This window comes from Dendronephthya gigantea, unplaced genomic scaffold (assembly GCF_004324835.1).
Source record: "Dendronephthya gigantea isolate DGI-Jeju-01 unplaced genomic scaffold, DenGig_1.0 000102F, whole genome shotgun sequence".
Taxonomy (NCBI): Eukaryota; Metazoa; Cnidaria; class Anthozoa; order Malacalcyonacea; family Nephtheidae; genus Dendronephthya; species Dendronephthya gigantea.
In genome coordinates, this window is record NW_021163112.1 from 631,146 (window position 1) to 656,046 (window position 24,901).

General features: G+C 35.6%; 3 protein-coding genes and 1 long non-coding RNA gene across 4 annotated transcripts; 3 read left to right on the plus strand and 1 right to left on the minus strand.

Moving 5' to 3' along the window:
• Positions 1-201: 201 nt before the first annotated feature.
• On the minus strand, positions 202-8,072 carry LOC114534528 (ubiquitin carboxyl-terminal hydrolase 3-like). Its single transcript, XM_028555990.1, has 16 exons — positions 7,890-8,072; positions 7,708-7,768; positions 6,259-6,342; positions 5,842-5,931; positions 5,330-5,399; positions 5,007-5,104; positions 3,864-3,986; positions 3,348-3,461; positions 3,066-3,207; positions 2,553-2,604; positions 2,335-2,412; positions 2,123-2,241; positions 1,898-2,017; positions 1,258-1,325; positions 1,137-1,177; positions 202-566 (listed from the first exon to the last, which is right to left on the minus strand). Exons 1-16 carry the CDS (start codon positions 7,978-7,980, stop codon positions 427-429), a joined length of 1,491 nt encoding a protein of 496 aa, XP_028411791.1. The 5' UTR covers positions 7,981-8,072; the 3' UTR covers positions 202-426.
• Positions 8,073-8,085: 13 nt separating this feature from the next.
• LOC114534529 lies at positions 8,086-11,168 on the plus strand. Its single transcript, XR_003688135.1, has 3 exons — positions 8,086-8,339; positions 9,053-9,137; positions 9,696-11,168. It is a non-coding gene; the product is annotated as an uncharacterized LOC114534529 (long non-coding RNA).
• Positions 11,169-15,107: 3,939 nt separating this feature from the next.
• LOC114534560 lies at positions 15,108-19,769 on the plus strand. The gene is made up of 5 exons (XM_028556023.1): positions 15,108-15,387; positions 16,317-16,380; positions 16,665-16,892; positions 17,195-17,821; positions 18,578-19,769. The coding sequence occupies exons 2-5, from the start codon at positions 16,329-16,331 to the stop codon at positions 18,979-18,981; spliced, it is 1,311 nt and encodes a 436-aa protein (XP_028411824.1). The 5' UTR covers positions 15,108-15,387; positions 16,317-16,328; the 3' UTR covers positions 18,982-19,769.
• Positions 19,770-21,718: 1,949 nt separating this feature from the next.
• LOC114534541 lies at positions 21,719-24,207 on the plus strand. Its single transcript, XM_028556001.1, has 4 exons — positions 21,719-21,846; positions 21,966-22,193; positions 22,500-23,126; positions 23,732-24,207. Exons 1-4 carry the CDS (start codon positions 21,801-21,803, stop codon positions 24,049-24,051), a joined length of 1,221 nt encoding a protein of 406 aa, XP_028411802.1. The 5' UTR covers positions 21,719-21,800; the 3' UTR covers positions 24,052-24,207.
• Positions 24,208-24,901: the final 694 nt, after the last annotated feature.

The window sequence follows — 24,901 nt, forward strand, 5'->3', positions numbered from 1 at the left end:
AAGTTTAAAAAAAAAATGACAAAAATAGAAGCAAAACTCGGCCAGAATCAACAAATAATTTGACCAAAAAAGTTTATAAAATGACAGAAATAGAAGCAAAACTAGGGGACCCAAGAAGGCACCCATGCATAAACCAAAAAGCGAACCACTGATCTATATATATTTAATTTGTGGTTCAGGCCAGCTTGCAAGTGAAAACCACGAATTTTCAACACAAATAAAACAATACTTTTTACAAAAATAGAATATAAATTTAACGTAACTATATAAATGTGAAATCTAAGAAAATTTTACAATTGGTGAAGAGGAATTCGGAATGTGAATGTTTTCAATTGTATTCATATTATACCGATTTTTTTTTGGTATTTACAATGAAACAGTGAAGCTATATATATACGTATTTACAAAGTTTAAGATGTGCCTATTTCAGCTTAAAGGTGTTAGTTTTTCAATAATGGAATTGTCTGGTTTAGATTTCGTATAGAAGAAAATATATCCTTTAACGGACTCCACGTGCTTTTCATCCGAAGGTAAAACGGAACTGTCGTTGAAGTTGTACCATTTACCTGCGAGGGGGGTGAGAAAGCATATCGCTCGTTTATACTCGAATTTAATGAAAAGCAAAAGATGTATTATGATTTAACATATGAGTTATATTATGTGTTGATTCCGAATTTTGGCTGACTGATGCGGTATTTTGAACTTCTAGGGCGGTCCATATTTCGAATATACCAAGTACCATATATCAGGTATAATTTATTTGACTTTACAAAGGACGAATATATCATATCTCGGTATTTTCGACCATATTCCGGTATATTCGACCATATTCCGGTATATTCGACCATATTCCGGTATATTCGACCATATTCCGGTATATTCGACCTTATACCATATTCTGGTATACTGGACTTTTCCAATGTCGAACATAGATACCATATTCCGTTATATTTGACCTTATACAAAATATTCAGGTACATTACTAATGTCGAATATACCATAGTTCGGTATACTCGATTTCACCAAGTTCGAATATACCATATTCCAGTACATTCGAGATCTTAGCTACCAAGGTCGAATATACCATATTTCGGTATATTCGACCTTACCAATGCATGTCGACAAATTACTCTTACCATCATGCCACGCGAGGGACGTGTAGTGTCCAGAATTTACGCTAAAAGCGAACAAAACGAAAATAATGAAATTAAATTGTAAAACAATTCAAACATCCGGTCGCAAAGATTAGGAACTCACCCACTGCCATGGTGAACGATAACGGCTGCCAAATTATACGTACATACATTGTCATCACCACTATCTCTCTGCAATGTAATAAATGTCCGAAGTAAAAACTAAGTTGGTTCATTCTTTACAACTTTCATGTAAAAGCGTGGTTAAATACAATGTAATGGGGTACGATTAAAAGCTGTACGATTGTCCAGTTGTACGATTTAAGGCTGTACGAATTAGGGCTCTGTTACGCCCGTTTTCCACTAGGCGAATTTATTCGCGCGAAAAGATAAAAAGTAGGAAGCGATTCTACTTTTTCGCGCACATCACCGGATTTCACATATCGCTTCGCGTTGCGCGAAAATATTCGCTTAGTGGAAAATGGGCTTTACACGGTGCAATTTTAAATGCAACTTGCAATACAATTCTACAATCTACAACAACTACGAATGCTGGCAACTACTTTATGTTTATTATAATCCATGGACGTTTCTTATACGCTTACATTCCAAACTAGCTTACATACGAATTGCACCGTGTAACCATGGGTCTTTTAAATCCGCTTGAATGTATGAGAATTTGGAATAAATATTGTAGCTCGTTCATTTCGTCAATGTTATATCACGGTTAAGGGGATACCAGAAGAAAACGAACCCAAACTTACCACGCCAGGTAGAACATAGTCACTCATATCTAAATTTTCTAATGGAAACTCGACTGTTGTGTCGACCTTGCTACGATGAAATGAGACAAACTTGAAGCGCTTTAGATGGAGACAGAGAACCTGAAATAGATGCATCATTGTTTGTAAGAAAATATCTTGCGCCACAAATTAAAAAAATAATTAAAAGCACACAGGTAAGGGAACTACCCGAACGTGGTCACTTACATTTGGAAGTCTTTTTATAGTGAGTTTCTTCGTTGAAATCTGTCGTTTCTTGCAACGTGGACAGAAATATTGCTCGCTCTCCTGCAGTTCCTCCACCTTAGTGAAACTATCCAGACAATCTGGAAACAATAGACAATACTCATGATGAGGATTCGTGGCATTTTTTAAATAGGACCAGACTTTAAATGAAGCACAAATGTATTTTATCATACCTTTTAAATGACATGCTGGACCATCGAACAGTCTTGTTTTGCGTGACTGAAATTCTTCCGGAATATCGAGTGAAAGATCTGTATAAATTTAAATAAATTATAAATTACAACAGATCACAATTCAAATTCACGACTCCACATCATACAAGATAGTTTAGACAGAAATGTTCAAATTCCCGCAACTGAAATTGCACGCATTGATTTGCGATTTTCTTTACCTAAAAATGGATCTAGTTTTCTTGATTCATTCCCACACCTGGAGCAGTTTACCTACGAAAATCACACAAACTACATCACTATTGAGCTCATCATCATGAAGGGATGAACGTTTAGCCGGGGTGCTGAACAAAAACGCGCTTTTTCTCAACTTAATTTACGAGCTGCATTTTAACACAGGATTTAGCCTAATATCAAACCTCATTCTAATGACGTTATCTGTTAATCCGAGCTTCAATCCTAAAATTAACACTAATCTCGGATCCATGCAATTGCTCTAATCCTTGCGACAAAATCACGGAATCCTAGTGGCGAAAATCCACCCGAGGATTTTGCCAGCGTAAATCACCACTTAAAGATGGTTTTCATGCACCCATGAATGTTCTTCCTGGATTTCAACACACAAGATTCTTCCCTTGTGTTAAAATAAAGTAATTCGTTCTTCTTTTTGACTCACATTCAAAACCCAGTTATAAACTAAACCTTTTCGCTTCGTTCTAGTTAATTCAACTCACTTGACTTTCCAAAATGCCTCCAAATATCCCAGTGACTATCGTATTCTTGCCATTGCAAGCCATTTTTGTGAGCAACAGTTCGTTATGTACCCTGTCCAGCAGGTAATGCATGAATTCATGCGCATCTTGCTGTTGGTAGCCCCTAGATAACGGTGAGATTTCGCATTGCAAAATTTGAGAAAAATCAGCTTGTTTAAATTGTCACTACAAGAGAAGTGAACTGAAATTTTCACTGCAAGGGCATGTTTTAAGTGCTTTTCAGTACGACTAACAAATATTTACCTGAATCTTGGAACCACGCGCCAAACGACTGAAAATAACGTTTCCGGAGAAATGGGACCACTTTGACCCTGCCACAATGCGCATAAAATCTTCCTTAGTTCTTCCACTAGAGACCTGAATATTGGTATATTGTAATTGAATGATTAGAAAACAATCTGCGTAGTAAAAATGATCAGTTTCGGTACACATCGTTGGAAATTCGGCACACAAAATTACAGGAGTGTTATCTGGTGGGAAATTGTATACAGAGAGTATTAGGCCGTTATTGTGACTCCCCTAACGGCTGCCTCTCAACACGCTTCAATCGTGGACAAAACCTGTTAATTGGTGGGAAAACACTTGCTTTGGATTAATAAGAGCAATATTTTTATGATTTCAAATATTTTTATTAACAGTTTTGTCCAGGATTGTTGCTTACAAATTGGCTGGGACGATGAGGAGGAAAATTACACCATCGTGTGAAACAGGGGTATACCAGACTAGGACAGGATTAAATAATCATCGAAGCCAACTTACACATCGTCAATGTTCTTCATCCTGAAGCTACGCGTGTAATATCGTTGCTTTGCACACGCGTCTTCGCTCCGCAAATCAATGGCGGGAAGTTCTTTGAAGTAGCAAGTGAATGGTGGGATATTGCTGTTCGTAAAGAAATGGAAGAATGAATTGGTTGCAGAATTATAGAAATTTCAGATGAGCATTATGATATATCCTATAACTTATATGCCGTATATGACAATTGTGAGATATAGCGTCACTGTTGGTAATTCTCATACGCCAGAAGACGAATCGTGTACGCCATCTGTAAACGTACCCTTATAAAAGCAAACTCACACGACCCCATTTTCATTATGATGAATAAAAAGTAGTGCAGATGCTGCTTAATTATTATAAGCAAATACGTTAGGATAAGAATCGTATACGACTGACTAATTTCATCGAATAAATGGTATAATTACATAATATGGAGGTAAAATAGTTTTCATAAGAAAACACTGATGGCTCTCGATTGAATTCCTATACTATAAACATGCTTTATTCTCAAAGCTCGTGAACAACAATTCCGCATTCTTAACAATTGATTACTCGCCGCAAGGTCGGCATGAAAAAATCTCTTTCGTCTTTAACGTTTTTCACATTGCATGAATTCTGGAATCGGAAGAATGGAACGGGAAACAGAGTCAAAAACTCAGTTTTTTAATTTGATTTTTGGTTTCAACCAAATATTACGCTGAACTATAAGAGTTAGCGTTCCAGTTGATATTACAGATTATGATTATGATTCAACATAGCCACTTATCTTAATGTGTATTGTGAATCAATACCTCTAGTTGAGCCCGCAAATGAAAGGCAAACCATAGGCAAACTGAAAAAACATATTTGATTCTTTTCGAAGAGTGTTTTAAAATCCAAAATCCAACAGTATCTGGTTCAATCTTTACCGTAGTCCGCCATTTATTATACTCATATTTTGAACCGTTACCCTTGGTTATAAGTATCTTTAACCTTCATATTATATTTTTAGATGTTTCTTTATTTATATGGAATTAAATCGGCGAAATCGTCAACAACTGCGAGACTTCATGTAATCATTATTATACATATCAAAATACAGAAGTAACAGAACAACTTTGTCTTCACATTGACATTAGTCATTACCTTAGAGATTGTAGTACAGCGTTCATAAAACATGTATTACCAAGATTTCTAAGACCAGCTAGATATTGAGGTCGACCACCCTTCTTCAAATTTTCTTGCTGAAAAAATTTAATAGGAAAAAGAACTTGAAGATTTGCCAAGAATTATATTCTACCAAAAACACAGTACCAGAGTAATACATATTTCTACTTCTCAGCAGTATAATATAAGCATGAAGATGCATCTGGGTGCATTGATACAAATCCATGTCAACCAGCTAACTTCCAGTATGCCATGATTTTAAAAAAGTTATATAGCTACAAAGAAGTTTGACCAGCACTTACATCATCAAGTTTTGAAGATTTATTTGAACTAGGCACATTATCCTCAGAAGAAAGTCTTTTTTTGCAAGGACTACATAAAATGACATTATTAATAGAGATTTGCAATTTTTACATTTTGCCACAATTAACATCTGTATGAGGGGTCAGTTAAGGACCAACATCCTTTTGCAGACAAATTGATAAAATAATAAAACAAAACAAATTTGTTTAAGCATCATCACATCTTAGGATTATAGTCATTGAAAAAAAATTAAGAACTAATTTGACTTTCCTTCAAAAACATTGCAAATAATCTAAATTTCTGCTTAGTGCTTTCCAAAATATTATTTGGCATTTTTGTAAATCTATTTCTATCATTCCCTGTTGTTGAAACTCCCTTTTTTTAATGGAGAAAGATAATTGTCAAAACGATTGTTGATGATACCTCAAACAACCATATAAGTAAAATCAATGGTAGCAGAACTATCATAGGTTGATAACATTGAGATTTATAGGACAGCACACTGCAGTACCTTCTTCCCGTCTTTGCCCTGAGAGCTTCACGATAAAGTTCAATTTTTCCTGATTTTGTATCATTTATTATGAACTCATCACATATGTAACTGGAAGCATTATAGAAAGATATATATTTAATAAGTATTAACATACCTTTCAAATTGTTTTCTGGGAACATGTCATGCACAGGGCTGTCGGTAAAAGCTTAATTGGGGACATGCATATTCATATATTCGTCTTATGATGCCAGACTTCTTTTGTTAGCTATTGTTTCTATGGTTGTCAGGACATGAATATATGAATAAACACCCCGCCAATTAAGCTTCTAGCAGTGGCCCTGGTCATGCAGCTAACATATTACATGATACCCACAACATTAAACAGCGTCATCATACAATGTTTCACAAGGTGGCAACTATGGTCACAATACTTACCAGAAAACAGCTAAATTCTGATCCAAACAAACGCTATGTGTTGAATTGCTTTCATAATGTGCTTTACCATGTCCACTCACATACCTACACAGCATATGCATTTTAGTAATTATTATCACCCTAAATAGTCAAATTGACCATCTTCCTTTCAAACAGCGCAATTAATTGGTTTGTCTTTCTGACAAATGAGAACAAGTGGGCAGATGCTACAGGGTTTTTTATTCACTGATGAACAAGCTTGAAATTATAGCTTTTGTTTGTAGGTTCATTTGATTACATACACTAGCATAACTGCATAAGAACTGTATGACTAATAGACCTTTCTTGTAATGACGTCAAACGCAGAAAGTCTGATGTTACACGAAATTTAATTGGCTCCACAAAACTATCGAGCCAATGACATCAAACGCGGAAAGTCTCATGTTACACGAAGTTTGATATCAAACTTGATATCATTATGTTGATATCATTATGAAAAAGGTCTATTGCATCATGTGAATCAGCCTCAAGACAGCCATAAATGATGTCTATACATAATTTTTGCAAATTTCAAAACATTTTCAAGACTAAGGGGAATTAGATTTAGACTGCATGTCTAAGTCTGATACAAGACATGCCGTACTGTTTGCGCACAGTATATATTGCATTTTATATCATTTGCTGCACAGTATAAAAATCAGCACTATGTTGGTTAGCACTATTTTCCAACTGGCAAAACACCCTATCATTTATAGGGATCGAGTAGCATGAGATAATTAATGTGAAGTATTAAATATTACAGACAGTTTGCTCATGCTAATCTACTATGTTAGCACCATATAGGTGCTATAAGCTACCATCACAAAAAGTGGCTGTTATACTAAGGAAACCATGGTAACAAGGGATTTATTTCTGACTAACTAGTAGTAATCGCCTCCATGTGCACGAAACTATGGGCTGACCTAAATACAGATCTATCTACAAATTCCTGGACGACAAATCATCTTGAAATCATCTTGTGCTCAGATGCATAAAACTAAGATTTCACTGCACAGCCATGACTGTCAATGCTTCTGATAGGTTTGCAATAATTTACAGACAGATATTCATAGATGCTCTCATAAATGTATTTACATACGAAAACACCCTATAGACTTATAAGTAATGATGGCATGTTTTCTAAAGGACGAATATTTACATGGATAAATACTTAGGAAATATTTCCCAAGCACACGAGAATTTTAAAAATAAATTCATTATGCTATAGTCATAAAAATCCAATCCATGGATTTTAGATACAAGGTATAAACTTGCATAATATATGCAGCATATTTTATAATAAATATGCTCACATTTTGTCCACGTAGGAATTCTGAATCAATGCAGAAATCTAGCAACTTTATAGCTAATTTGCTTTCACACAAATTGATGTTTAAATATGAAGAAATGTAAACATATATATCTATCTACCTTCCACAATTCACAACACCACACTTTAGGCAAATCCAGGGGCTTTTAGTAGTCTTGCACGCTAGACGAAACGAAACAAAAATCGCAATTTAAATCCTCAAGTCCCACTCGGGAGAAAAATGGAAACGAATTGATCGATATTGCTATAAGACGAGGAGCCGAGCAGTGGCGTTTTTTCAAACCTGAACAAGACCACAGCTGTATGTCCCGTTGTAACTTCTCTACAAGCGAAACGTCGATCTGGACCGCTTTCTCTAAATGCGGACATTCCATTAGCGGGAAGAACTCCGACGAAATACAAAAGCCAGCTTGTTAATTCGGGTTGTTTTGCTTGTATTTTGGGTCAAAAATTTTATTTTTACGAGTAAATCATTACCACAACGTTGTGACACAGGCCACACATATTCAAGCGGAGCGATTAGCCAATCAGATCTCGCCGATGGCGTCATTTATTCGTTGAAATTTCAAACCGCACTTCCGGTTAGCGACTTCCGCGCCAAAACATGTCATCTATTGTTCAATTTTGTCGCTAATTTCGAAGCATATTTCGTTCCTTTTGAATCCGTAATGCTTTTGCTCCGAGATAATTGATGGTGTGGCCTATAATTACGTAAAGATATTACATAATTGAGGTAAAATTATATTATATTCTTCACGCTTATTATGTAAGCCATGTGGTAATAAAGAAACCCGTACGGGTGGGGGAGTGGGTACTGTGGTTCACTGGTAGTTGGTATCATGCACCAACAGCAACATCCACTTATCCAAAGACCAAAATACATTAATCAGATTACACCTATCTGACCATCTTAAGACTTTTCTGGAATGAACTGAGGGATAAAGCCACCCCCTAGCTATAAAATCACCCCCTAGCTATATTAATGTGTTAAAACAATTCACCCTACAATAGTCTTTCACCAATAATACTCTTTTTGTAATTACAATGTTATGTAACCCTAATATTTATATGCAATAATCTGCAAAATGATGGTGGACAAACCAGTTCACCATTGACTGCCCAGAATATTAATGGTTGACAATTAATACATCAAGTGAGATGTGTAATGATGTGTTGGAACACAAGTTTACACAGACAACTTGAGTGAGCTCACTGTGCATTTAGTGTTTTATTCAACCTGATGTGTGCTAAAATCATGAGTAATTTCATTGGTGAACATCAAAATATATCGATATAAAAAGCATGAAAATCATGAACTCATATATTGAAATATGAATTGTATATTGCATTAATAGCACAACATGCTGAAGCATTGAACATATTGTGCTGCACCAATACCATTGGCATCAGAATTGTACAAAATTTCATCATTTTTTTTGTATATAGATATACATCAATGGAACATAAATATATGCTGGATCTTGTGTACAAGGGAGTGTTTGTCTTAGTTCTATTTCATGTCTTTGCACTTGTATCCTAATATCTCGCCATTATATATATTATCTGTATGTTGAAATGTGACTTCAATTAGATTCTTGCAGTTTTGCTCAGCTTTAGGCTATGGAGTGAAAATGAATAACTTGTTAACTAGGACACAAGTGTGTTGGGAGTGATCAATGTGATTTTTATAAAACATGAGTATTTGACATTTTATATACTATAAAATTGAATCCACAATTAACTGACTGTGATGACTTGCATTGCACTTTTGTCTACTGACTTCAATTTACCAAAAGTCATAGATTTCTTTACTCAATGCTTCCACAGGAAATTTAGCTACGTGTCTACCAGGCTGTAAAGCCTGTGGGGCAGGAGAGGACATATAGCTGCTCCCTGAGATATTCCAACCTTCGACAATCTACACTAATAAACAATAAAACCCAAGCCTGATCCTTGAAGCCTGCATGCATGTTGCCATGGGCGAGTCATAATTTGGAAATTATCAGAATGTGTCAAAAGTTATTGCAGCATTGATTTCTATAAAGTATTGATAGTAATGTTGTAGTCATTCCTTGACTTTTGTTACCAGGTATACTGGATGTACTGTGTATTTTTAGGACAAGAAAATGAGAGAAAGAAAATGTCAAAGTTACACTAATTAAAAAAGAACAGAATAATAAATTTCCACATTAATTCTCTATTTAAAATGCATTAAAAACTTGATAAATTTAAATTGTACATTAATTATAACCCTTTTTTCTTTAACTGTAAATTCCTTGCAGCATAAACTTTGAAAAGTTAAAAATACATATTACTTTAAATTAATTCATTGATTCATGGAATGAATCTTTGGTATATATTTGAACATTTTAATTATATTTGAGTTTATAAGGTCGAATATATCCGAATATGATATATTCATCAAATCAGTGAAATCACTGACCTTTGACCACATGAACTTCAATGACCAGGGTCTTTTGAGGACACCCTGTTCAGAGGTCGCATTTTGGTCGCCTCAAATGCAATTCAAAAAATAGACAACGAAGATTTATGAGGTTTATTGCCTCATTATCTATTGTTTGAGTTGCATCGACGTGACCAAAATGCGACGTATAAACTAGGCCTGAGAAGTCGAAAAACTTCAAGGAGACTGGAGACTTTAATGTACGAGCAGGAGAACTGAGCCTGCGATTTCCTTTGGCCAGGCAATCTCGTTCCCTCCCCGAGATTCCTCTGGCGAAGAAACAATGGCTCTGGAATAGGCTCTGGGTTTTTATTGTATTACAACATTACAATTACATTCCAATCTGTACTGTACTGTATTGTAAATAACTGAACAACATAATGCGTCACAGACTGCAATATGTAACTGGATAGACGCTTGGACGAGGACAATTAATACAAACAGTATACCAATGCTTTTGGACACTATATATTGCTGTTTAACATTAGTATAAAATAGGATTTAATGGATTTACCGGCTCAAAAATATTTTTCTCCAATTGGGATGAAAATACCTGAAGCTTTTATGAATCGTAATTTAATTTCCAGTCAAATGTATAATTGTAGTATGGGTTATCATTCTCAGTGTCTTTTCTGTTATGATAATACAACTGTGACAGAAATGATTTACAGTTAAAAAATAAAGCCGAATATTGGCAGGCTATGTTTCCTGAAAACATATTTCCTGAAAACAATTGTCGGCTCGCTTTCCTCGTCCACCTAGGATTATGGTCTTTCGTTCAAGGTCAGCCTAATCCATGGGCACTCCCCCGCCAAATAATATAAAACACTTATCCACAAACTATTTACCTTAAAACGATTATCTGCTAGGCTTAACTCTTTGTTGGAACCATATACGTATAGGCAGGATATTAACGACTTCCTTGTCACCAACCGGTTACCTGGGATTACCATTTTAACAGGAAACGATTGATTTTAATAATGATAGTTCGCGGTTGACATTAAAAATGAAGAAAATATTTCCTAACTTAGCGTCAAGTTTGCTCAAATGTGGCAAAAATATGGCAATAACCGAACTCCATCAGTTCTATATACGTGAAAATGTTCAATTAAATTGATGTAAAATTGTAAATACTGAAAAGCCATTTTGGAAGTAAATAATAAATGTATACAATAAAAAATAAAAATGCAAATGCAAATTATTATAAAGATTTAGTCAAAAATATTGTATACGAGGCTGACAGTAAGAGGAAAGAATTATGGACGTAGTTTAAGGTTTTGAAACAATTACACAAGAGAATATTTCAACATCCGTGTGATTATCATGCACGCCTCGATAGAAGGTGTACTTGTAAAGAACACACTCAAAATTATTTTTAAGTTAATTAGGAAAGTTGAAGTAACCACAACATTCCATGATATTATACAAATATATTTATAGTACCACTTCGAATTCATTTGATATTGATAAACCATTTGATATAAAAAAAAATATTTTGAAATCAGATCTATTGAGTATTGTTGTGAACATGAGTCATGAGTAGTTATACTTTTGGGAATTTTTTATAGCTTTTAAAACACTACAAAGAATCGGAAATCACAGATTCATGCAGTTTGTACATTTTATTTAGTTGAGTACAGATTATTGTTACATCGAAATCTCGAGCACATTATTCAAGTTGAGATGTTTTTATACATTACAAATGAATACTTAGGTCTCAAGAGTTATCACAAACAAAGAAATACGCAAAAATGACAGCAACAAAGACTGCACGATATGACAGGGTTACTCAAAGAGCGCATATGTGTTTCTGAATACGACGTTTTCATAAAACGACAAATATCTACGCGCCAGAATTGGCATACTGTGACACAGGACTTGCAACTTTAGGCAGAATTTGCGTAAGGAATGCATCCCATATATGGAACGTCTTCCCAAAATATCAACTTTTGAGTTCAAAGCGATCAAACTACCGCACCATCAAAGAACCAACTGTTTCAAATGAAATCCATGCATCCATCCATGTAAATGGGAATAGATTTCTCTTCTTCCAAGTTCTAATCCATGTGCAGATACGTTGAAGTTATCATGCAGTGGTTTTAATTTATACTCAATTTGGTGGCAACCGCTTAAAACATTAATGTAAATTACATGTAGATGTCAAAATGTCCATGATATATATTTTCTAAGGGAGGACATATACTTTCTAACTTCGACTGAAAATTATTTTAAGCTTGGATTTGGACAATGTTCAAAAATTTTTTTCAATTTTTATGGACCTTTTTTTTCCGGAAAAGACTCTTGAACTATTAATGCAGTTAAAGAGTGCAAATGAAAATATCAGAGTTCTGTATTCCCCGTTACCAGGCAACGTTGGCAACACCGAGCCTTTAAAGTGCAGCTATCAACGATAATGATTTTCACATTAGCTGGGACTGAAGAGCATGAAGGTGTGAAAGTATTTAAAAGGTTTAGCAAGGTAAGTCCGTTTCTCTTATACAATATTTTGGACAATGTACGCATACAATCTTGGTAAGGCTAAAAGTTGAAGAATTTCAAATTGACGACGGACGCATGACATGATACCGTCAAACGCATATCGTGAACACACTTGAAGATTGCCAGGAGTAAGTGGTTTCTTTCTTACAGGACAATCATTTTTGAAAAAAGGTTGTATAAAATATTATCCAATATAACCAGGGAGCAGCGTCTTCAAATAACTTGTCAAGCATCAAATGTGGTATAACAATTGTCCGCTATTTCAATCAGTTGTTATACCACATTTGATGCTAAGTATAAAATATTAGGTGAAGAGGGTGAATCAATCACGTAAACTATTTAACAATTTAGGTTTATTTTGACGAAGCATGCAAAATTAACAACCGAATCATGGAATAGGTAGCTATAGAGTTTCTGTGGAGGCTTTGAGGCTCAATTACACTTGCGATTTTTGCTGCGATTTTCTGTGCGACTTTCTTCTTTTGATAGATGTGAACGAGTGGGTAAATTACGGAGTGCGGATAAAGGGTACTTACAACATTTTTAACTGCCCACTCGTATGAATCTTCGAAAAGAAGAAAATCGCACCGATGTAATCGCAGCAAAAACTGAAAGTATGAAAAAAGGACTTTAAAGTGTTCTTGCTGTCGTATTACTAAACGACAGTCGTTTAACTGTTAAAGGCTTCGAACTGTTTGCAAAAATAGGAAGACAACTCGCGATTGGTCGACGCAAGCCCCGCCACGCAAGAAGCTATTTTGAAGGGCCAGATTACGCTGTTTTCCACTTACGCGTTTTTCATACGCACGTAGACGCACGTCAAAGTCGAAATCCTTATACATGGTACCTTTGAAAAAAAATAAGTGAAAAAATTGAAGGAACTTAGTGTCCTGCTTATTTTAGTATGCATTAGTTGACCTAGATGTTAAAACCATTTAAAATTTTCCGTACGTGCGTTTAAAAAACGCGTAAGTGGAAAGCAGCCTTAAGACAGAAAATCACACCGCGGCGGTTTAAAAATGGCGAAAACGTTTATTTTCGTCCAAAGCGACTTAGACAAGGATTTTCATTTTGCCAGTGCATGAACGTTTCGTTTTAAATGCGCCGTTGGATAAAATATTGAGTTCTAGACTTCCAGTTTGCACTGATTTCGAAACGAAATAAATCCTATTCTTCTTTCTAGAAATAAATCCCAGCTACAATTTTAAGCGTTTTTTTGTCATAAAATAATAAAATATAACTATGCTAGTTTACTCAAATTTTCTACTTTTTTTTACGCACTATATATATCATCAGCTTCTCCAGAGGCATTAATCGTAGTTTGACAAGCATTTAATCGTATATTACTTATCAGGGTCACCATGGGGTGAATTTTATGCTTAGTGAAGACTGAAGTCTTAAATAAAATGAAAATTGAATTATAAATAAAATTCATCACGATAACTTTGTTTTGATATTTTAGCATGTAACACTGCAAACTTCACAGATTGAACCAGATTTTAAAAATCAGTCGCTATTTCAACGTCTATTGCACTTAACCTCATCTACAGAAGTTTGCGATAACCATGCATCTTTCGCAGGTATTATTCTGAAGAAATTTTATCACTGCACAAAACATAATTTTTAACTGATTTATCAAGTGATATTCACAAAACATTGGTATTTAAGTTGAAGTTATATATAATTCAAGTTGAAGTTAGAATATATATAACTGCAGCAAACGTTTTTTACCTATACTAAGAGCTTTTTGCTGAATGATATGTGAAACAAACCGCTATTGTTGTACGTTTAAAAAGTCATGCAATCCAAAATTTTAATTAAAAAAATTTTAAAAAATCATTAGCTACTGCACAATGTCATATATACGACCCTGATTGGCTAATTCTGCTCTTAAAACTACAGTTAAAAGTTAACTAGCTTTTTATAGCCTAAATCTAACCCCAGTAGTTTACAAGCTAGGGCATTATAATCATTGTACTTAATATAAAAATACTCAATCATTTTCTCTGGTAACAGCAGTGAAAAATTATACGCTGTACTTAAAATAAAAATATTAATTGGATTTATACTTTTATGCATTTGAGTTGAGAACGATTACTATAAGCTCATTTAGTTATAATCAATTTTTTCCAGTTGGTTTGAATGCTGATTGAAATAGCTTTGCATCAATCATCACCAAGAACGTATCTTAAAATCTAGCTTGAAGTAGCTTCACGTCTGTATTCTAAAAGCTCACTCACACTCAAACTCATTGAGTGGGAAATCTTAATGTTATCATAACGTTTCTATGGCGGTATTTCCAGCCGAATAGGGGCTTGATTTTAAGTGTTTTACCTTAAATCTTTCCACCAATTCCGAAATAACTTTCTCATTTACCAGCATTAACAAAATTTATATGTCACACTCAATGAGTGTAAGTGTGAGTGAGCTTTTTGAATACAGGCGTCAGTCTTTCTTTGAGAAGGCTTCTTTCCACCCACGCTTCTTCACGGGCGCTATAAAGCGCTCTTTGTTCTTGCAAATAGTTCATCACACGGTCATTTCCGATACAGCTCAATGTTTACTGACACCTAACGTTACTTCAAATATTTATTCATAAATAAAATGTATACATCACAGAAGAACGGCGACAATGTTACGAGAAAGCAGTAGCGACTTCGTTTGGTTTTGTAGGAAAATATCCAAATTGTCAATGAGCTGTTGTCGAATGGTTTTTGTATACATAACATTTGCTCCTCGCAATTACTGATGATGACAGAACTGAAGCTATATGTCAAGCTAATGTATTGGGCAAATCAAACGACGACTCAATTTAACTGTAAGTCATTAAAACTCTTTTGAAGCTATGGGGACGACATTGAGACATTTTCAAAGCTTAGGAAATGCTATTTAAAACAAGGTTTATAATCAAATCAAATTTTGCTCAGAGACAGCTGATTATAATCGTTCTCGATATCGGTGAATTATTAGTCAATAAAGTCAAATAAATATTTTTGAAATTGGAAGACAATTAAAATTTAGATACTAATTCAAACGTATTTTTCTAGTGATCATCAGTCGAATGATAGTAAAATTACATATTGGAAGATAGTTCAACAATTTTATTAATCCCACACATTTGTTGTGCATCAGTGACCGCACTGAAATTTTCTACACTAAATATATATGTAGTTAATCGTTCAGATGATGGTGCTATACTCAAGATGGAATATTTTACATATAGTTCTACTAACCTCAAGAAGTTAAAGTCTATTAGAACGTGATTAAATTAAGAACCTATACTTTGTGAAGTTTATAAAAACAATTTTTCATCGGCATCACATTAATATAATATCAAATGTATTTTTATAGCTAAATAAATATTCAGCAAGCAGTATTTACGCGTTATTGTTGCTAGTTAACTATCTTATTTGGTAATATAAATGAGAGAGTTAATTTGTGTACAACGACTGACAAATAGTACATTTCTCGTATATAGACTACGAACTAGTCTTCTCACTAGAGTATACATGCAAATATAGTATAGTTCGATCAAAAATTTTAAAAATAAATTAGGCTTATAGTTCTTGAATAAGCAATCACTATTGATTAGTTTGACTCATGGCCTATAAGTATGCCTGCATGGTAAAAGCTAAAATCTTCCACAATGTCAAGGCACACTAAATCTTCTAATTGTTATCGTATATTTGATTAAAACAAGACCAAAAACCACCAATGATTTTGATAAAAACTTCCATTTATTTGTAGAGAAAATAGAAAATGCCTCCTAGACGCTCGGTTAAAGAATGGCTTAAGAAATATTTTCTTGAAGGTGAGTCATTATCGCTTAGCGTTCTCGACAAACCTTTAACTAAAATTAAGGCAAATGCGAGGTTTCTGAAGCCGAGGAAATTGGTGCGTTATGTTTAAACATTGAGTAACTAGTGAGACTCTTATATAATTTTCCTATTTGATTATATTAGCTTACTCTGATATCATACTCATGAATGAACGCTCATGAAATAAATTTTCCAATTAAAAAATAGCTTGCAAACTCTGCCAAAAAACATCTCTGTACATTCCTTGTCCCAATAACCCCAAAAACTTTCTTTCAAGGACAAACCCTTAGCAATGCTCAAACGGAAGCGCTGAAGAATTTGGATCCAGATGCACCATGGTATACGAGGTTGATTGTCAAACATCGTCGTTGGGTCGGAATATTAATTCCCTTTACGATTGTCCAGGTCATCTGGTGGAGTTGCGCAATACGATACAACTACTGGGACCTCTTTCCTGATAGATTTTTTATATCGATAACAATGATCTTTGGATCTATGATTGCAGGTATTATCATTGGTCAGAGGTAGTTGTCCTAGTTCTCCAGTGAACATCTATACCATGCAGCGTTTTTACATTGTTGTATACAAGGTGGGGGTTAAATTTTTCCCACTAGGTAAAGTATAATATCAAAGATTATGCCTCATCATTATTCCAAAACACGATCCACCTGTACACCATCAATGACCATGCATCAGGTGTCATCACAAAATCTATACCGATAAATTCATTCGCTGGATTTCTGGTGAAAAAATAGTTCCCCTTTGAGACAAACATTTCTTAACTAAAATTTGATCATTTCCACACAGGAATGACAAGCGAAGGGGGAGGTGCTGTCGCGTTCCCTGTGATGACATTGGCTTTCAACATCAGTCCTGCTATAGCTCGAGATTTCAGCCTGATGATTCAATCCGTCGGCATGACAGCAGCATCGTTTACAATATTCTGGATGAAAATTCAGCTGGAATGGCGCTCAATAATATTTTGCTCCATCGGAGCCGTCCTGGGGATGGTGATCGGGCTGGAATTCATCGATCCCAATCTGACTCCCCCGCAGAAGAAAATGGGTTTCGTTAGCATATGGTTTGCCTTCGCATTTTCTCTCTTCTTGCTCAACCGTTACCACAAACGAAAGACCTTCAGGATAATACCAGAGTTCAACTCGTGGAAAGCAGGCGTGCTGCTGTTCACCGGATTTCTCGGCGGCATATTCTCTGCTGTGGCTGGTAGCGGAGTGGATATCTGTAGTTTCAGCATACTGACGCTGTTGTTTAGGGTATCAGAGAAAACAGCAACGCCGACATCGGTTGTATTGATGGCAGGAAACACGGTTGTTGGTTTTTATTGGCGACAGGTGATGATGGAAGCAATCCATATCGATTCCTACCATTACCTTGCCGTTTGTGCTCCAATTGTGGTCCTTGGTGCGCCATTAGGTAATGATATCTAGTAAGATAGCTCATTGTTAATGAGTTTCAAAATTTGGGAAGAATACTTTTTCCTTCAATCCAGCGGTAATCCAATCATTGGTTCGGTACACATTCCTTAATTCCTCAATTAATGCCATTTTTAGCGAATGAGGTTCTTGCATTCCACATTGAAAGTACACAATGAATTTTTTATATATTTTCCAGTGGGAAGAAATCCACAACGCTAAATGCCGATGCATGCATGGCCAGTCTTAATTTTGCACGGGCTGTCGCTAGACGCTTAACTTGGGAGGGATGTTTACTCATATATTCATGACTTTAATGTGATTCGTAAGGATTCGTATTAAAGGAACAATATGAATTAACAGAAGAGAGGGAAAATTTAATTTTGGGCATACTCGTGGTCTCCTGTGAGGGCCAACTGTGCCGGATTATACCTGCTTTGAAGCAGGCCTAATTTCTGTAGTTACAAAGAAGCAGTAGGATAATTCAGTGTAAACCCTACACATCTTTAGAAAGAGAAAGATTCCACGCAAATTTAATTCTATCCATTTTATAATGTTGAACTAACTCGATTTTATATTAATTGGCATTCCCTCATTCCCCTTTGAGGATCCTATCTTTATTTTCTTCATGGTATTTTCCGTTCATTGATTCTTACACTTAAGGTAAATATCGATGATCATTTCAAAGAGATATCCAGCACATTACTTATTGTTGATTATCACATGAAACGATTGTAACCGTTTCTGTTTCTTATAGGTTCTGTGATTGGCAGTCATTTCCATCGTCAAGTGCTGGCTGCATTGGTGTACATCCTAGACACGGTGGCTCTGATCAGCGCGTTCGTTATTGTGAAGCTTAATCCAACGCTGATCGGCGTTTCGGTGGGGATAATCCTGTTCGGATTTGTCTTTTTCGGTTTCCTGAGTTACCTTGGACACCGCCTCATGCAAAGTATTGCAGATGATAGCGAAGTCGCGAGCGAGTCGAGTGTCAGCGAGGCGCCGAGTGTGCGCAAAGCTGCATCAAAAGACAACGAAGCTTACGTCATATCTGATGAAAACATTGAGGAACTGAATGTAGTTTCAGATGGCGGAAAAAATTTCATGAAGAATTCAGACCCAACTGCCCCAAACAGTTATAGCTCTACAACTTACATGTAAAATATAGAAAATAGACTATTATATTTAATTGCTATTGGCCTATAGGCGCTTCTTCTTTAACCTCATCGACGATAAGGCACATTTGGACAGACGTTTATAGAATATATAGAATATATTCTGATGTGCCCGAAAATCCAGAATAATTCGCCCGAAAAATGGACGGCATAGCTCGTACGCTTTTGTAGCATGTTGACCTGACGATGAAATTCAGCCGTTATACCATTGCACATCCTTGGAACTGCGATATAGCTGTAAGGTTTGAAAATCTTTATTTTCCAGTAAAAACTCACAATACCAAGTGACATGTTGTAAACCAAGTAACATTATGTTGGTTTGAAGGTCATGCATATGAGAGTTTTTGAACTGAATCTATAATCGTTATTTTTTATGAAACTAAAAACAAAATGCTACAAAACTTGAACACAACCTAAAAACCATTCAATAAAATGATATAGGAATAAGTTGCAAAACGTTGCAAATATATTCTGTAATATAATTTTACCATCACAAAATTGAATTACAGAGTTTTTTAAAGGTGGGGGACAGCCGCTAATGTAAACAAACGCTTTACATATTGAATCGCTATATATCTCTTAAACTTGTAGTAATCAAAGATTAGGCAAGTGCGTTCGATTTTTTATTACCAAATGATTTTTGTACTATAAATTTTCTATGGACTTTTTCTTGCTAATATACGGCGAAATATATAGCTATATAGCTCTAGTCTAGTGCATAATTATGGCAATTGGCAGTGACAATGAATATAGGAATAAACGAGACAACTACAAGGCTAGGTTGAAGTGTCTTTAAAGCGAATAACAAAACATTGAAAAAAAATTGCGATTGCAGAAAGACTGCAGAACGAAATGTGAACAACTGTGCTAGAGTTAAAGTTCATAAATAGCAAACTCAAGATGTCGCATCCATAAGAATTTGAGAGTGTACAGTGATAGGATTCCAAAATCGAGTACGTCGTACACGAAATCGAGGCGAGACGTGAGACATAGTCCATCCTAGATGGCGTCAAAGTCTACAATCGAGTGGAATGCAAAACCACGCGGGACCCCGCGCGAGTCAGAATTAGAATGTTCTCCTTCGTCGAACGCAAATATCCCGTCCTATCGGAATATTTAATACCATTTCATTTCACTACATTTCTAAATGAATAAGAAATAAAGTTTATATCAGAAATTCAAAACATGTAAAATTTGGACAATTTCTAAATCACGGAGTCCCCAAATTGAAGTAAAAAGCAAATTCCGAATAAACAAGACAACTTGAGAATCAAAATCTAATTCAAACAAGACACAGATTGAGATTGTAAATTTTCGACTTTATTACAAAGTCATTCTGTCTGAAGATGACTTTGTAATAAAGTCGAAAATTTGTGCCTCAATCTGTGTCTTGTTTGAATTATATTTTGATTCTCAAGTTGTCTTGTTTATTCGGAATTTGCTTTTTACTTTACTTTTTTAAATTGTCGGCTGGTCATGGTTGTTTGAGTCCCCAAATGTTATGAGAAGAATCGACGTGCAGAAAGCTCTGTAACCTCTCTTCAGCATTTGGTTTGCCGTTCTAGTTTGGCCTTCTAACTAATACGACAAATATATTTCATACCTATTGATTGGATATAGTTAACGGTACTAGAATTTTATTATGTGTTCGCAAGATTGCGTGACTTTCGTGACTCATAGTATAAAAATTGCACCGGAAATGATGTGCCAATAAGCTTGATTGCATTCACAGCATGTATGCTATGCAAATTATTGTAGGGTTGTAGTTCTTCCTTATAAACATTGTGCATAAAAAAACAGTTCTTTGACGAGGCGACGATTGCGTGAGAATGTGTATATAGTCGCCACTGAATATTAGAAATTATATATATATATAAATATATATATATATATATATATATATATATATGTATATATATATATATATATAATATATATTATTTATATATATATATATATATATTTATATATATACAACCGTTTGCAAAAACGTTGGCCGCAGATAGATAGATAGATAGATACTCGAAGTCTAATTAGAATTGCATATGATTACATTTGCATGGGATTTCAATCATATTACAAAACATATGCAATTCTAATTAGATTTCGGGTATCTATCTATATATCTATCTGCGGCCAACGTTTTTGCAAACGGGTATAAATATAAATATATATATAATTATATATATATATATATTGTCACAAAACACTGTCACAAACACAACAACAGAAAATAGCAGTCTCAGCATGTTTTTCGTTTATTGAAAAATATAAATGAACGAAAGGGATTTATTGCGTGAACAAGTTTGCCAATGTTAATGACACGTGCCGCCTGGGTCATAGCAACGTCAACCTAAAAGCTGGTCTCACCAAGACGAATCCGACCATGAATTACCCGGCACGTGAAGTGTTAAACCACTCTACAACCAGCAGAGATTGAACTTTAATTAAATCTGAATTATTAAATAAGGTATTTTAACAGATATATTTTTCAAAGAATTTCAAATATTTTGTGCATGACTCGATCGCCCGCTGACAAAATACTATATGGTGCATGCTTAGCTTAGTTGTTTAATACATGATAAACTGGATATCCATCGAAATTATCGCTACTCTGGTTTAATAATTAACGAAAGTAATCACCACACAAAATTTACATTCATGAATCAATGATCGATATCGCTCCAAATTAATCTAGAGACGCATGACCAACCTGGCCAAATTTAGGCAAGAAACGAATAAGTTCATCCATTGGTGCGTAATTCGTGTATAAACACCAGCGAAAACACACAAAGAACACGGAGAATGGGACGGTCACTCAGAGAATGGTTCAATAAGTATTTTCTTGAAGGTGAGAAGAAGATGAATCTCGCAATGTTGTACATCAGATCGCTCATGCATGGATATCGCTTATGAATAGTCTCGAACCTCGCCCATTATACCTTTTTTTTCCCAATTACCATTTCCAAGGACAAGCAGTTACTGCTGCTCAGACGGAAGCGCTCGAGAATTTGGATCCAAATGCACCGTGGTATACAAGGATGATGGTCAAACATCGTCGATGGGTCGGAATACTAATTCCATTCACCATCGTGCACATCGTTTGGTGGAGTAGCGCAATAAAATACAACTACTGGGAATTCTTTCCTGATAAATATTTCATGTCGATAACAATGATCTTTGGATCTATCCTTGCAGGTAATAACGAACTAGTCCTTTCGTTTTTTAATGAAAATTTTACCAAGTTACATTCTTTCGACACTGAGGGTGTTTGTTTTTGCCTGAGGTGGTAGGTGGTCTTTGTTCAAACAGATAATCATCAGTTAAAGTATTTCGAGGGCTGCAAACACTTTTCATCTTGATTGCTTGGCAAATTCCAGTCAGATATACCAAAGATAACATTTCCTTTTACTGAGATTTAGTAATGCATGTACCAAGTACAATTAGAAATATATTTTTTTTACCAAAAACTTTATATTTATTCATTTTCTAACATTCATACAGGAATGACAAGCAAAGGGGGAGGCTCTGTCGCGTTCCCTGTGATGACATTGGTTTTCAACATCACTCCTGTCATAGCTCGAGATTTCAGCCTGATGATTCAATCCGTCGGCATGACAGCAGCATCATTTACGATATTCTGGATGAGAATTCAGCTGGAATGGCGCTCAATAATATTTTGCTCCACAGGAGGCATCCTGGGGATAGTGATCGGGCTGGAATTCATCGATCCCAATCTCACTCCACCGCAGAAGAAAATGGGCTTCGTCAGCGTATGGTTTGCCTTCGCATTTTCTCTCTTCTTGCTCAACCGTTACCACAAACGAAAGACCTTCAGGATAATACCAGAGTTCAACTCGTGGAAAGCATGCGTGCTGCTGTTCACCGGATTTTTCGGCGGCATATTCTCTGCTGTATCTGGTAGCGGATTGCATATCTGTAGTTTCAGTGTTCTGACGCTGTTGTTTAGAGTATCAGAGAAAACTGCAACCCCGACATCGGTTGTATTGATGGCAGGAAACACGGTTGTTGGTTTTTATTGGCGACAGGTGATGATGGAAGCAATCCATATCGATTCCTACCATTACCTTGCCGTTTGTGCTCCAATTGTGGTGCTTGGTGCGCCATTAGGTAATGATATCTAGTAAGATAACTTATTAGCATCAAATGTGGTATAACAACTCTCCTGACTGATACTAACTCTCCTGACGAAGGCCCTCAGGTCAAAACGTCGAGAAGTGTTTTGTCTATTTTAGGCAGTTGTTATACCACATTTGATGCTAAGTTGTTTGAAGACGCTGCCAAGCTGCTCCCTGGTTCTATTGGAAGATAACTTATTATTAAACTGTTCGAAAATTTTGGGAATTTTTCATCCAGCAGTAATGCGATCATTGATAATATATCATTGATCGCTACACATTTCTTGCCGAAAGTAAAGTGCTTATTCGTTCATTAAACATTGAAACACTTTCTCTTTTCTGCATTTTCCAGCTGAGACATGCCGGAGTAAAATACATCCATTTCATATCATTGAATCTTTCTTTACACTTTTTCAAAATCATACCTCCCTTGAATATCACGACAAAGAAAAGACCAGCAGTAACATTAAAAGCCAGCGATTTCCCTCATTTACTTTCTCGAATACGGTTTTCTGCAATACACCTTTAAGAAAATAACATTCCCACTTCACGTCACGAATATCGCAAGTATGTTTAAAACAACGCGCTTTTCAATAGGTTCTGTGGTTGGCAGCTATTTTCACCGCCAGCTACTGGCTGCACTGGTGTACAGCATAGACATAGTGGCTCTGTTCTTTGGATTCGCCATTGTCAAACCAAATGCAACGTTGATTGGCGTTTCGATAGCGATTATCTTGTTTGGATTTGCCTTCTTTGCGTTACTGAGCTACCTTGGACAACGCCTGATGCGAAATATTGCCGATGTTGACGATGATGTCGACGTGGTTAGCGAGTCGAGAGTCAGTGATGCACCGAATCAAACAGTAGATACTAGTCAAAGAGAAGAATTTGAATTGCAGAGCGTTATAAAGGAGTGACCGGGGCCCTGGAGGCATAAGATGACGCAAATTACGTTTCAAAATAAAAAAGATAGCTTTAAGTTTTGCCGTTTTTTTGTTTATTCGTTTTAGTCTGCTATAGCTTTGAAAATTCTCTTTTTTCCAACACAGTAAATATACTCTGAAAAATTTATGTATATTAAGTGACACGTACCTCTATAATTATCGAACTATTATTCATTATACGATTATTCTCCAAAGTCTACGTTCATATAACATATTATATGTAGGATGTTACGGTTGCGAGAAGATATAGATTTTATGTTCAAGTGGCAGAGACAATATCTTAGGAGTGAGATATGCAGCAAAAGACCATTATAAAAGCGAAGCTTTTTTAAATTATAGCCTAAACATAAATGTAGAATAATTTTTACTTACTTAAAGATGCCATTCAAGTGTTTTGTTGTATTTGCAACGTTAATTTCGTTTTTATTTCAAAGACCGCTATATGGCGTATACCAGCATACGGCGTATACCCTGCCATGTATATTTGTATAACTTTTACATGCTTTTTTTCACTGAATGTTTACATATGTTTATGGCAATTAAAGCGTGATGCGACAATAACAATAGCGAGGTTTAATTTTGACTTGCAGGCAGAAACCGACACCACCAAGGCGACCTTTCGGAAGCTATATTTTGCAGCAAGCGCATCTGATTGGTTAGTAGCTGCGCATCTGATTGGTTAGCAGCTATAGAGAGCTTTAGCAGTGACTACGAGTACGAAGTTCGTCATTGATAAGCAAACTCGTACTCAACGGCCTGAACTCTTTGCACGATGGCGTAAACAGAGAACACGCAAGAATGACGTGATCTGAACCTTGATGAC

Coding starts and splice junctions, on each gene's coding strand:
- LOC114534528 (XM_028555990.1), bottom strand. CDS start 7,980: ATGGAATGTCCGCATTTAGAGAAAGCGGTCCAGATCGACGTTTCGCTT. Junction 2,413..2,552: donor AAAACTAGATCCATTTTTAG/GTAAAGAAAATC, acceptor AAATTTATACAG/ATCTTTCACTCGATATTCCG. Junction 1,178..1,257: donor ATCGTTCACCATGGCAGTGG/GTGAGTTCCTAA, acceptor GTTCGCTTTTAG/CGTAAATTCTGGACACTACA.
- LOC114534560 (XM_028556023.1), top strand. CDS start 16,329: ATGCCTCCTAGACGCTCGGTTAAAGAATGGCTTAAGAAATATTTTCTT. Junction 16,893..17,194: donor CTTTGGATCTATGATTGCAG/GTATTATCATTG, acceptor ATTTCCACACAG/GAATGACAAGCGAAGGGGGA. Junction 17,822..18,577: donor GGTCCTTGGTGCGCCATTAG/GTAATGATATCT, acceptor TGTTTCTTATAG/GTTCTGTGATTGGCAGTCAT.
- LOC114534541 (XM_028556001.1), top strand. CDS start 21,801: ATGGGACGGTCACTCAGAGAATGGTTCAATAAGTATTTTCTTGAAG. Junction 21,847..21,965: donor CAATAAGTATTTTCTTGAAG/GTGAGAAGAAGA, acceptor ACCATTTCCAAG/GACAAGCAGTTACTGCTGCT. Junction 23,127..23,731: donor GGTGCTTGGTGCGCCATTAG/GTAATGATATCT, acceptor GCTTTTCAATAG/GTTCTGTGGTTGGCAGCTAT.